We start from the raw sequence: 14,598 nt of genomic DNA, 5'->3' as shown, positions 1-14,598 counted from the left end.
GAATTAGGCCCATCATGCATAAAAAATAGCAAAATGGAAACATTTTGCACCAAGTTACAGACTATTTATAGAAATATCGGATCGGCAAAATTTTATAGCTATGCCTACTGTATATTGGCCGATATCGATACAGTACAGATAAATATGTACAGTGGGATTCCAAAGCAAATTGTTCGCCAGCAGGTTTATTCTCTTTGTTTTAGCAATGAGCTTCAATAAATTGAAACGAAACTCCAAACAAGTTGCTGACAACTCCTGCACCAGCACATGTAAAACCTCAGTCCTTAAAAACACGCAGGATGAAAGAGAAAAATCAATGAAAACAGTCAAGGGCAATTTGCCGAGCAATACTTGTGCCCTCTGTACCATCATCCACTTTGAGTTGAGTTGTTTTAAGTTCACTTTATGCACAGTAAGGCTAATCGGGACTGGACCTTCAGTTTAAGGTGGGATCCGAACCACTTGTGCTGTATCTAATCTGTGCACTTGTGCCTCGACCGGGTATCGAACCCGGGACACCTTGATTACAAGGCGACGACGCTACTACTGCGCCATCGGGGAGGCCACATCATCATCCACTTTGGTCTGTTCACTAAGCATGGTGGATTCGTAGAGATGGATCCGTCGGACAATTCTTGTAAAGAGGCATTTTCGACGTGTTCGAATGCGATAATGATTGGAGATCCTCACACATATGAACTAAACTAGAATTCTAGAGTCCTTTTTTGTCGATTGAAGCTTTTCAAATGTCTTGAAAAATAATTTAATAAAATTGTTAAATTTTGATATATTCTTCAGAAACCAATGTACAGTCGACGGCAAAAGTAATAGTAGTAGGCCAATATGTCACTGTGTATATCAAATACAACTCCGTACACATTAGGCTCACATAGAGAAAATTTACAATTTTCACTGTGCTCTTCACACAATATATGTAAAATTTGTAAAATTCACGGGAATAAAAACACGTGTGAAAAATGTATATAGCATGTTATTGTACAGTGGGATGGGATCCATGAATATTTCCGTGCAAATTGTTCATCACCATGTTCGTGCACTTTATTTGACCCAATAAGAGCTTCAAGAATTAAAAGAAAACTCAAAACAAGCTCTTGCCAACTTCTGCACGAGCATACATAAAAATCCATCGCTTAAAAACACAGGATATAAGATAAAAATTAATGAAAATAGTCATGGACAATTTGCACGGTAATACTCATGGATCCCACTGTACATAGCTAGTTATAAACACTTTCGGCCACCGTTAACGTTTATCGGTGTTATTGCGATTGTGAATTTGTGAATGGCTTTAGTTACATGATTCCATTGCATAACATGAAAGCAAGTGAAAGCCAATTCATCATTTTCGAATTCAGTATCCCAAAATCTATTTAAAAAATTAACTTGGCCAAATTTCAGGAGGGGAATACAGTAAGTCCAAGTTTGACTGTACCAATGCATCGTTGAATATCATGACCTCACTGTTGCACCCATCTGTGTCATCTAATATTATTTCATTCCAGTCTAATCTTTTTTCTACCATTTCGAAGTTATCTATCAGGAATGCAAGCAAATATAGGCTGCCTAGTTCGAATACTCGGTGTAAGTAGTAGCGAAGGATAATTTATTTGAAAAATGAACATTAATTTTAAATTTTTACACGCTTCTTTTTCTCTGAGAACAAAGAAATCGTTGCTTGGGAACGATTTTATTGAACATTGATGGCATACATTACAGTTGGAGCCAAATTTATATGACAGAAGAAAAAGAAGTGTGCTCTATTCTATTTAGTTTGTTAGCTTGGAAGTACTTTTTGGATCGGTAAACAATGGGAACAGAAGAGGCTAAAATTATTTAATAACGATTGAAATCTGAGGTGAGTAGTAAGAAACTAAAGAAATACTGGTACCAGTAATACTTGCAGGTATTTGGATGTTGAATTTGTTGTTAGAGCAAACTTATTGTATTGGATAATGAATTTCGATTTTAATTATTCTAAAAAAATGAATTTATTCAATTTCGTAACTTGAAGTGAATATCGCATAAACGCTGGAACGAATTTCGATAAACGTTATTTACATGATATCACATTTTTGAAGTACAAGGAATGTACTCCCTTTCCTCGCTTAAAGTTTTACAACAATAACAAATGGTAAATGTTCAAATTGTTTCCTTTCTTCGTTTTGTAATTCTTGCCAGATTTCTCAGATAACAAAATCCATTATTAAGATTTCTGCCATTTGTACAATCATCCTGATACATAGAAAGGTGTGCCAAAGCAATCGCATAGTTCTGAACATAACTTTTGTTTAAAAATGGTATCTAATCTGATCTGGTCTAATCTAACCTGATGTTAACTGTCTGTTATGAAAAGTCAAATAGCCTATATTAGATACGCACAACAAAAACATTTTATTATCTCATATAGTGACTATTGTGATATCCCGTGTACATTGTAACAGGCTTCTCCATGTAAGGGAATAAATGATAAGAACGTGTGGACAAGTGCACGCTTCAAGATGCTTATCACTTTAATTTTATTGGATTTTGTGTAACAGCGTTCTACTTTGTGTTCAAATAGGCTAATCAGGACTAGACCTAAAATTTAAAGTAAGATCCGAACCCGGATTATAAGGTGACAGTGTAAACAACTACGACATGGGGGAGGACCTGGCTCTTGTAAAACTTTTATTATTTCTTAAGTTATAAAGTATTTTTTCACTGGAATGTTGGACATGAAAAAGATACAAATAGAGGGGCAGAGGCGCCCTGTAGAGCCGGACAATATACACAGTTATAGTTGTTACTAAACTGAGTTGTAGTAACATTTTCTTCTTCCAGATTTCAAATAGTGCGGCTACAGAATGGTAAAGGGAAACATAATAACCAACGCAATTTTGTGCGTTTCCACGATCTCTTCTATGGCGATCATTGCCAAGCACCAATGGAAATATGTATTTGCTGTTCCGTGGTTCCTCTCAGCGTTCCTGGGGGCTGCCTTAGGAATCATGCGTCATCGTAAGTACCTTTTGTAGTCCCCTTCGCCCCAATAATCAATCAATAAACGCTTTACAACTGAAAGCGGGAGACACTAATGACCACTAGATATGGATTTGGAAATAAAATTAACGTCTAGATATTTTCTTGGAAATCATAATTTCCTGATTTTTTTGTGTATCGGTTTGGTAATACCAAGCGCTGGAAAATCGCAAATTTCGGCATTGTGCCGATGTTGAATAACCAAAGTTTTCAGATACGTATATATGAAGGGCGAACTCAAACGTATATTGTGAGGGAAATGCGTTTCAAGTTGACAGGCACAGTGCAAACTCCACAAAAATTTGGTATCAGTAGATCGGAATGTTTCATGCGTGATTTCCAAAGTTTTATGTGGAGTTCGCACTGTGCCTGAAATGCATTTCTCTCACAATGTACAAGTACTTTGTTGAGTTCGTCCTTCGTACCCGCAACGCCTCATATGTATCATCAGAACTCGCAAAAATATTTAAGTCATGGAAAAATCGTCGTACAGTTGTTGTTTGGAGCCGCGGAGGTCTAGCCGAATCGAATTTCTAAACTAAACTATTTTACTTTGGTTATTGATTTTTTTAATGTAGTATATTGCTTTTGCTAGGTTAATCACTGTGGTAGAAATAAAAATAATGACGCAGTCATCAATTGAATTTAAGGAAACTAAACAAAATCCGTACAGTTTATAACAGGTTTAACTTCATAGTGGTAGACTTACAGTATTAGAAAGGTCACACTTCGCAACTGAAGCCAGGTAACATGTGCCCAAGCACTGATCACAAATCATGAAAAAATCATTATAGGGCGACAGGTATAACTCTACCGGTTTCCCGCCACTCCGTGCTGAGTCACGTGGGTGCTGTTGCCGATGCACGCGTATCGTCTGCTTCACCGCAGATGCGCTTTGCACATGGCAACAATTCATGCAGGGCGTTTCTTCTATTTGCTTTTCAACATTTACAACTTCTTCGCATCCGAATTTAAAGCTCTTCCATGCCGTAAACCTCCTAGAAGCACTACAAACACTAATACAACAACAAATAAACCTTCCATGTAGAACACCTATTCTATAAAGCCATAACATGAAGTGGCCATTGGCCTTTTAACAGGGGTGCAGCGAGCTTTGGTAAGGGCTGTGGCCGATAATCTAAATTAGTTGGTTTTCGCTGACACAGCCTCCTACTCACTGTGCGAATTAAACTTTAGGCTTGGGGTGGGGGTGGAGGGGGAAGAAGCCCACTCCACGGCCGCCAGCAGGATATTTTCTCAGGGGGAAGCATAGTAAGATTTCATACCTTGCCCTTCAGTCATAGAAACTTGTATTGTTGTTGTTTTTGTTATTATTATTATTGCTGTTATATTATTTTTATTTTTACTACTACTACTACTACTGCTATTACTACTACTTTACTAATAATAAAATTGAAAGAAGTATGCAAGAAAAGTAATAATTGAAAATGACGGGGTGTGAATTATCGAGGTCAAATCCCGACTTTTCGTAATCTCGAATAGCCGAGAAATTCCAAAGGATCTTATTTAAAAGCCTTCGTTTTTGTTTTTTTGAACACTTGAAGAGGAAATAATGTGTACAATTCGAGATTTAAACCCGAAAATTTTCCGGCCTCGTCGGGAAATGGAATTTTTTTCAGTCTCGAACGTCAGAATGATTAATACTTCCTTCCCAATCTCATCCCGACCAAAATTTTCCCGTCCTGCACACCCCTACTTACGGCAGTCAACATGATTCTAATGTTTTCTGTGTAAACAATCTATCATTTTGTTGGACATGGCAGTTAATTCCTGTAGATCGCAGAAAACAATATTCTTTGTAATAAAATATCGCTACAATTTCACCATCCGAATTACATGAACTTTTTCCAGATATCTCGGGTGGGGGGGTCCACCCCCCACAGAGGCGCAACCACGAATTTTTGTCTGGGGGGCAAGTACCAGGATAAACTTACCAATAATAATAATAGTAATACTAATAATGTTGATAAAAATAACGTTAATAATAATAATATTATTATAACATTATTATTATTATTAATTTGCTTTACTTTACTTCGCTTCTTGTGTCACTTTTGCCTAATTTGCGAAGATGGGGATGAGTGATGGCATGACGAAAATGATGAATGGATACTCGCAAACATCCATGTCCAAGTCGGGATTCGAACCCAGGACCAACATTATTATAACTATTTGTTTGATAAATTCATTCCAAATATAATTCTTTTTTACATTAACATAAATTTCATGCACAATATATATATTTGACATGCAACGTGGAGTGACGTGAACACTAAATTGTGTAGGTATTCAAAGTTTCTTTTATAAATATTATATAGCCTACAGCACATATTATTTAAATACATTACACAACCAATTCATCCATATCACAATAAACCAACAGCAAAACTGACATAAATTGTCTCTGAAATGTGCACGCTCCCTTTCCTCCAAACAATTGTTCATGCATTTAAAACAAAATCAATTAGGACAAGTCTTATTTCTCTGTCTGGTGATTTACAATGCAATACAGCGAACAAATATAAATTGCGAGCGAAGCGAGCAAGAAAATTTTTGGAATTCTCTTTTTTTTTGCAGACTGAAATCAATATTGGTTTAATAGGGCGCAAATAATTTCACGGAACGCCAATGCATTCTCTCTTTTACAACTTTTGTGCCTCCCCGATGGTGTAGTGGGTTCGATACCCGGTGGAGGCACATAGTAGTTCGGAACCCACTTTAAGCTATAGGCCCAGTCTCGATTAACCTTTCTGTGCATAAAGTAGACTACAAAAAAAAACACAAATCAGTCAATCAATTTTACAACTTTTTTCATTTAGATCGTTCGGCGCCCAGAGCCGTCTCCCGCCGTCCCGTAGCTACTACGGTTCTGAACTTGATAAGACGAAGAAAAGCAGGTATTGCGAGCGAAGCGAGCAAGAAGATTTTAGTAAAAGTACTTTTATTTGCATAAAATTTGAAGCTCTGGGCGGTAATTGCCCCCTGCAGGAACACTTTGCCGTCAATGTTTGCCCCCACCCCTTGCCCCCCCCTAGAACTCATTTTCGACCAAGGTTGGGAGAGGCAATGCCCTCCTGCCCCCCTTGTGGTTGCAACACTGCACCCCCTGCTGGCGCCGTTGGTCCACTCAGTGGTGTACTTATGATTTTATTTTGGGAAGTAGGTTTTTTATTGATCAAATTTGTATATTATGTTACCAGTCAGTAAACTAAACCAATGTCCTGCGGTTCTAAGTATCTTGAATATTGGAGGCGAGGAGGGACAATTTCCCCTAGGTCTTTCTCGCTGGGGCAGCTGCTGATCACTGTTGCCAACTTCGCTCTTTTGGAACCAGATCTGGCTCTTTCGTGCACTCGTTTGTGAACTGTGGCACCCGTCCTCTGCCCCACTATGATGCCACCACTGGCTCCGGCCCATAAATACCAACTTTTGCTATGAGTGTACATTTTGCACGTGACGTGATATTCGTATAGCTATAGGCTGCGTCACCCACCTTTTCTTTCCTCCCCATTTATTTTATATATAGCGCTGTGGCTAAGATGAAGATGACAATTTTGTTATCCGGGAACCCTTTATATTCGATTTTATATTAACATCATTGGATTATTGAGATGGGTGATGCCGCCAAATCTAGGCGGTGAAAATTAAGAATAAATTGCCATCACTTTAAAGCTAACGGTAATAGCAGCACCCCCACCCCTCTGACAACTAAAATTACCCTAGTAGGCACTTAATGCAGCCTTCGTTAATCTAGCTCCTTGAAATTCCTCTTTAGCTATATTAATGGTGAAATTTAGCTCTATTATGCACATCAGGGTTGGCAACACTGCCAGGATGGCCGTAGGAGGCAAGGAGAAATGCACTAGGCTTATGGGACCATTATTTTATTCGTTCTCTCGGGAATATCAAACATCCGATGACGTAGAAAAGTACATGGACGGAAAAAGGACACGTTGAACTATGTCATAGTAGTAGGAAAAGTCGAAACTCCCATTTGATGAGCCGTAACTTGAAGTTGATGTCCCATAAGGAATACATGGGATTCGGTAAATACTAATTCATCATATTTTTCAAAAATCGTATAAGGCTTAATAATCTACTTAGGAACCGCTTCCACTTGCTACATGGGGAGAAATTCATACTCTTCATTTCTGACGGAGATCTTTTTAGTAGCATTGCTCATTCCAACGATATTGGAATAAATGCATGCCTGGTGCGTAATTGTCCCTCTTCGCCTTAATACATTTGTGACTTAATTTAGAAACAGTGTATTTACATTCTAAGAAACCCCAAACTCGTACACAAGAAGACTGACCGGACTAGTACATAACACCGAAAACTTACCCACATTCACCATTACCAGGGTCAGGGGTTTATCCAGGATTTTTCCCTTGGGGGGGTGTTGGAAAATTTTGGGGGGGTGTAAGTTTGGGTAAGTTAGGTGCATATTTTGGACCGTTTTAAAAATGTTCGCCCTAATTCAATTTGTTCACGGACGTTTCTAGAGATTAACCCCCCTCCCTTCCCTTCACGTAGCATTTCAGAAGAAAAAAGATGTCAAATACAGGAAAAGATGAAAAAAAAACATTAAAAAACACAAAATTTTAACATATTATAACCAGGAATCATTTCATGCAATTCTTAAGCTAGTTATTAGGAATATTTTAACTGTATTTGTATCGTTCTTGCCGTAGGTGTAACTCGGAGTTCAACTTGGGGGTGCCCAATTGAAATATCAGTGAGAATGCATTGCATGGGTGTGCGCCCACTTGCCTGTCTGAAGTAGTAGTAATAAATACAGATATAATATGACTTAAATAAATTATGACACTGCCAGCGAAGCGAGTAAGAAAATTTTTAGAACTATTATTTATTTGCAAACTGATTATGCATATTATTAGTTAAACATAGCGACAGTATCCCATGATGTTTACTCTTTACAATCTTGCTTTGCTCGTTCGTTGAAGACTTCAATATGAAATTCTTTGACCGATTTCGTTCAAAAGCAATATCAAGTACCTATCAAACGTGCATCCCAACTTCCCACTATATTTAACGTCTTCATGGCCATGCTCTAAATATATCGAGTTTCATTACTTTATTTCAGTTTGTGAATCATCGTTTAAACAGAGATTTGAAAACACCAGCAGAATTTGGAACTCACTCGCTACATAGAACTATTAAAATTATACATGCATATTTTCTAACTGTTAGAACAGGAGGAGGCAGGGGGCATGTGGTGAGGTAAAGAGGACGCCGAACGAGCAAAGCAAGATTGTAAAGAGTAAACATCATGGGATACTGTCGCTATGTTTAATTAATAATATGCATATGAATTATATCCTTACAAAACTTTGGAAAATACGCTTGGCGCTTTTGAGAGTTTATCTTTCAAATACTAAATGAGAGACTCTAGGGAATTAGGAGTCACGTGCTTCATTGCCTTAAAAGAAAATGAAATAACATGTGCAAATAAACGCATGGCATGTTAACTGCAAAAAAGAAGGTAAGGAATTTTCACTTCTAAATTGAGGAAATGCTTTATTTTCAATTATTTGAAAATTGAATAGCATTTATTTCACTATCCAACACAAAGAGCACAATGAACCAAAAAAAATTCTCCCACCACGTTTTCCAGCAGGCAGTGGCAAGCGCCATCGTGCCCTCACTGGTGCGCCTATGGTCAGATATAAATTTGGGACTTAATGTAAATTAAATTTCTTTTATGTTTAATTCCTTACAAAGTCAGGCCCGTAGCCAGGAATTCTTTGTAGGGGGGGGGGGCAAAGTCAATCCTAGAGGGGCAAATTTTTAATATATTGTGTCGAATTGGCAGATATAGCAGGGTACACAGAAGCACTTGACGCCTCCCCCAAAAGAGATAAGTAACAGAAAAGGGATGATATCTTAAAACTGCAACGGACAAAAAAAAAACTTCGAGCAACATCAAATGGCATTTTTTCGATAATGACCTTTCCAGATTGCCAAACAATATAAAGTTTAACAAATAGGCTAATAGGGATTGTATCTACTTGATATTTACAGGTTGATAATGTTAATAGACGATTAATGGGCCTCTCTGCAGAACTGATTAACGAAGCCCTTTATAAATCATGCTTCATAATGATTCCCTCTAGTTTCCCGTATGCAAGATTTTTCCACACAAAGGAATCTAACGAGAATCCAATAACACCATTGTGTTGTGTTATGAAAGAAAAATCAAATTAATTAAATAATAATGGTTACATATTATCTACACTTTGATGAATTGTGTAAAAATTTGTAATACATTTTTTTTTGTACTTGCTAAAACATGGGTCCCTTAGTTCACCATATTTCCTTCAAAGGGGAGACTCTTGCATCACTACTGATAATGTTTGCCTACTGGTTACGTTAACCATTTTGCAAAATATTGCGTGAATTGTATTATATTATAGTTGAAATACATGTTTTGACACCTGACAAACAAATAGGAATACCTTGATTGATCAATGACTTCTTGGATTACAGTGTCATCATTAATATTTCATATTAAGTTTCATAGAAAGAAATTGTTTTAATAGGCTGCAAATAATTTTACGAGGGCACCATGGTATTCTCTTTAACATTTTCCCCCCATATAGATCGTTTGGCTCCCAGAGCCGACTCCCACCGCCCCATAGCTATAGCTCTGAACTTGGACTATAAGAATAGAAAACATTGCGAGCGAAGCGAGCAAGAAAATTTTACGAAATGTATTTTTATTTGTACAAAATTTGAAATCGAGAGGGGGACAATTGCCCCTTGCAAGTGCCCTTGACCGTCTCGAAGAAAAATGCAAGGTACTCGTAAAAACTAATTTCATCATGAATATCCAATTGTCCTGCTATTCTTAGATTCTCCTAGTCTTGTTTTTTTGTACTTCAATGTTTGCTCCCCCTAGAATGGACTTCCGTCCAAGGTCGGGAGGGTGGGGGGAGGACAATGTCCCCTGTGGTTGCGGCACTGTTTATGAGTGTGTCTTCATCAATTTCACGTCATCATTCATTGTTGCGATTAGCTATAAGTGGCAGAAAAGCAACGCTAAGTAACAAAAATCAAATATCCACTCCCTCTCTCTACCACATGAATCACTATTGCCAAAAAGGGAAATTCCCCCCCCTTCCAATCCTGATACGACATTATACTGAATCCCACACACCTTCATAAATCACAAAATCAATAAGTGTCTTTGTTATGTTGCTAGAGTAATTCTAAAGATTAGTGAGAATTCCAAGTGTTCTGTATTTTTCACAGGTGTATTTTTCACAGGGGGGGACAAAGCAGGCTCTCAGGGGGGCAGTTGCCCCCTGGCCCCCTCTAGCTACGGGCCTGCTTACACTTCTTGAATAAAATTAAACATGTCATTATGTCAGAGAACCGACTAGATACAAAGAGAAAGACAATTTTTACTAAAGCTTTATCTTTGCAAACTGACAATAACTTTAATTTAATAGGGTGCCAGTAATTTCACAGGGCACCACGACGTTAACGCTTTTCAATTTTTATCTGTTTTGCTTGTTCGGCACCCCATTTGTACTTACCGCCCAGGCAAGCACCACACGTGGACCCTCACCCTTTTACAACTCTCTTTCTAATCGTATATAATTTATTTTGCAAAGGTAAGAACTCTTGGAGCCACAAAAATGGCCATCAACTATAGACGGGAATGAATCACTTAGGTTCTTCATGAAATACTTGCCATTTTATATCGAATACTCGGTCAGTAAATTTTATATTGGTACTTTATGAATATCCGTTGAAAGAAATTGTACCTACATATAGTGTCACTGATTTTCTACTCACCACTTTCGGTTTCTTTCTATCTGGTTTTTCATTTTCTCTACGTATCATCTTCAGACAGTTTTGTAGTAAAGTTTCAGACATTGTTATACACTAAACAGAACGACAATACACGAACGGAGATGCTACACTGAGACTGACCTAAGGCCAAGGGCATTTGGCCGTTCTTTTCTCTACCACTCCAAAATCACTCATCTCGCCCAGTTACAGAAAATAGTGTTGCTAACCATAGTAACAGAATTTACTACAAGGAGTCAAACCTGTATCTTTGAATTTCTTCCCTTACTTCTATCGTACATTTTTCACATGAAAGAATCGAAAGGAAAATGCAACAAAATGTCAATTTCATTGACTCAGGGCTTGAATAATTGAATTTACGAATCTGTAACGTATTTAAGAAATATATAAGGTATTCAAACGCTGAACTGTCAACACTGTGCGCGGAATGTGCTCCCTGGAAGGAGGGCGAGAGGTCAGTTTGACATTTTCCAGATGGCAGTGTCCCTTCCCTAGAGCTGACCGAAGCCTTGTCAAGGGAGCTAGTATTTCCAGGAAATGGCCATGCTGCAGATTCCACCCTCCTTCCTTGATACTTTGGTTTTAGTTGATCGAAAGGTCCATTGGACTACGCTTCTTCAGCTACAAATGATTCTTTCTGTTAATGTTGAAGTATTGTCATTATATTGTTGATATAAACATCCATATTTACACCCCCCCCTGTAGGGGGGTGTTCCACTTTTCTGCTTGGGGGGGTGTTCACCAAAATTTGGGAGGGTGTTGGGGGGGTGTTAGGGGGGTGTGGATAAATCACTGACCAGGGTCAAACTTAATGTCCATTTAACGACCTACAAGTTTCTTGTGAACACTTGAATACATATTCAGTGAGGTTGGTCAGTTGCAGAATGGTCCTCCTTTAATCCACAAGGCTGCATACTTTTCGGCATGGATGACTAGACAATTTACAGACACGAATGATTTTTCAGTTGTGTTACAGTTAAGAAATAGTATATTGTTTGCTTTCAATACATTTTCATTGGGAGGGATAAAAACATCCCATGGCGGCAAGTCGGTAGAGTTATACCTTTTCCTCTGAAAGGTACGTCTGAAAGGGTTCTTAGTTGCACCTGGCTGCACTGATTTGAAAACATGTCTTACACAGCTGATAACCTGATGGTATTGCCAAGTGCAACAACATTTATAGTCGAAAGTATAAAATTTCGGGGCAAAATTATGATTTAAAATATTTCGTACGGTAGTATGGTCAGAACTTGGTACATGTTGTCGCACATTTGTTTACATTCTTTTATTTATTATTTTTTAAAAATGCAGATAATGGCTTTTTGTGAGTTCTAAAGTTTAAAGCCCACGTGATGAAAGAATTATAGTTTATCCTTTTTGCATCGAAAGGCAGCAGGAAGGTCTCACGAACCCTTGAATCAAAGATGAGAGTACATTCTTGTATACTGCATTGCTAAACTTATGCCTCACAGCAACAGTTAGGGATCCAAGGCGCAGCTAAGCCTAACGATCGCTAACGGTTTGGAAATGTATAGGTCTCCATTCTTTGCCTCGCCTTGAACCGCGAGCGAAGGTACACGTAAATGCACAAGGTGTCATTTACTATTGGAGAAAAAAAAAAGGCCCACAGTAGCAACACCGCTTTATTACACTTCGAGACTCCCATATCTGGAGACGAAAAGTCTGGGTAGGTTCTTTCATCGAGCGGGCTTTAATTGTGAATGCAATTATATTGTTTTTACTTCTTTCTTTTCAGTATCAGGAAGCGAGGCTGTCATAGAAACAGAGTGTTTCTTTTTCTGGTTTAATCGTACCATCGCCGTTGCAGTTTACATCGCTCAAGTGTGCTTCAATCAGAAAGAGGAGGCCATGGGATATGGTTGCCTCATTTTCGGCGTTCTACCTTTGATCTCTATAGTGTTCCGTCACGAGAAAGCAAATCTGAACACTCTTGTTCTCGGAGTCAGCGCCCTGCTTTTGGGAGTGGTCAGCGCTCTGAGAAACCTCTTCTTTGGCATGATGTCTGCAGGATCTATCTTCTTTAACTATTTCCTGGGTCCTGAAGTCTTTTGCGACGCGGGCATGTGTCCAGATGACCTCCTTATTCTCGGCATGTCCGTCTCAAGTTACCTCTTTCTCAGATGCCTTACAGGATAAATCTCATTCTTTCATAACCTTCAGCCTGCTGTATTCTATTAAGATACTTCATTCAAATGCTTTGACATATATAGTTTATTGATGTACAATTTTAGAATATTACATTTGCTGCATTTGGTAAATTATTCTTCAGCTTCTGTAATCTCAGATTAGGAAATACTCCTACAGCATTGTAATTATAGTTGGAATCTCTTGAGAATAAATCCATGGCAATAAATAAATAAAGTCTTTCGAGTACAAATTTCAATTACATGATATCCATCTAAGGTGGATATCTTGGAGCATTTCCTATACAGCTTGAAGGTTGGAGTCACGATGTGTTTTGTTATTTCATCTATTTTGTAGCCCTATAATAATCCTGATAGATGAGATTAACAAAAATGAGAAGAAAAGTGAAGTTAAATACAGTTAAAACACAAAAAAAACAATACATAGTTAAATCTCTAACCTGTGTTATAACACGCAAAAGTTCTTCTGTAATTCTTCCAAGTTCCACCCTTATATACACAAATAAATACGCTTTAGAAATTATATTAAGAGCCACAGATAATACTCTGTAAAACATTTTAATCATAGTTTTGACCAGTAACGTCCTGCTTAAGTTTATATCCTTGAAAGAGTTTTGTGTCGATGGGGATCGTTTGGAGGTTTCGAATGTGCAACACTGTATCAAGATTACGCTGCAGACGAACCGTTAAAAGCTAATGGTGTTCGTGAGCTTCCTTGCAATCCGAAATCTCCTAGCTCAAGTTTTTTGTTCCTTCGCGACTACAGAGCTGTGAATATAGTGGCAGGCAGATGTAAACCAAGAGCGTGTTAATTTCGTACTGTGCGTAAGAGTGTTATTCTTGGTTACTTGCCGTTACTTGTTTGTGTTATTGCAGTGTGTATGTGTGTTGTGTCAGTCAGCCGCAAGGTTCAAGTTAGAACAAAGAATTTTTATGTATGACACTTACGTGAAAACAGACTCGTGTCGAGACGTGTGTAGGCAATTTGTACAGAAATTCCCAGGCGTTTCACCTCCACATAGAGATACGGTTAGACGTCTTGTCCTTAAATTACGAGAAACTGGATCGTTAAATTTTAAAACACCTAAGCAAAAACGACGGATTCTAACCGAAGCAAAACTCGATGAAATTGGTGCAGCGTTAGAACGTTCTCCAAACAAACCTCTACGCCGTGTTTCACAGGAGATGGGCGTGTCAAAATCATCAGCACATACAGCCACTAAGCTACTAAAATTAAAACCGTACAGAGTTTCTATAGTGCAAGAATTACGGCCCCCTGACAACGTAAGTAGAGTAAATTTCTGTAATTGGGTTTTGCAGAATATGGTAGATGGTATTGTTGATCCACAGTTAATAATTTTTTCGGATGAGACATGGTTTCACTTGCGTGGTCATGTTTGTTCACAGAACAATAGATACTGGAGCACTGAAAATCCCCGAATAATACACGAAGTTCCGTTACACGATGCAAAAATTGGTGTGTGGTGTGCTGTAAGTGCCAAAAGAATAATAGGGCCTATATTTTTTGAAGACA

The 14,598-nt window shown here is 38.2% G+C and overlaps 1 protein-coding gene across 1 annotated transcript; it reads left to right on the top strand.

The window, feature by feature from the left end:
- The first annotated feature begins 1,724 nt into the window (after positions 1-1,724).
- LOC146001224 (uncharacterized) lies at positions 1,725-13,271 on the top strand. The gene is made up of 3 exons (XM_083138523.1): positions 1,725-1,876; positions 2,842-3,018; positions 12,656-13,271. The coding sequence occupies exons 2-3, from the start codon at positions 2,865-2,867 to the stop codon at positions 13,054-13,056; spliced, it is 555 nt and encodes a 184-aa protein (XP_082994649.1). The 5' UTR covers positions 1,725-1,876; positions 2,842-2,864; the 3' UTR covers positions 13,057-13,271.
- The last annotated feature ends 1,327 nt before the right edge of the window (positions 13,272-14,598 follow it).

The sequence above is a fragment of the Lepisma saccharinum genome, chromosome 17, assembly GCF_977018435.1.
Source record: "Lepisma saccharinum chromosome 17, izLepSacc3.1, whole genome shotgun sequence".
NCBI lineage: Eukaryota > Metazoa > Arthropoda > Insecta > Zygentoma > Lepismatidae > Lepisma > Lepisma saccharinum.
This window is presented reverse-complemented; position numbering and strand designations above follow the sequence as displayed.

Bases quoted from the DNA above. Each gene is read 5' to 3' on its own strand.
- LOC146001224 (XM_083138523.1), top strand. From the start codon at position 2,865: ATGGTAAAGGGAAACATAATAACCAACGCAATTTTGTGCGTTTCCACG. The intron at 3,019-12,655 runs GTAAGTACCTTT...CTTTCTTTTCAG, and splicing joins CTTAGGAATCATGCGTCATC to TATCAGGAAGCGAGGCTGTC.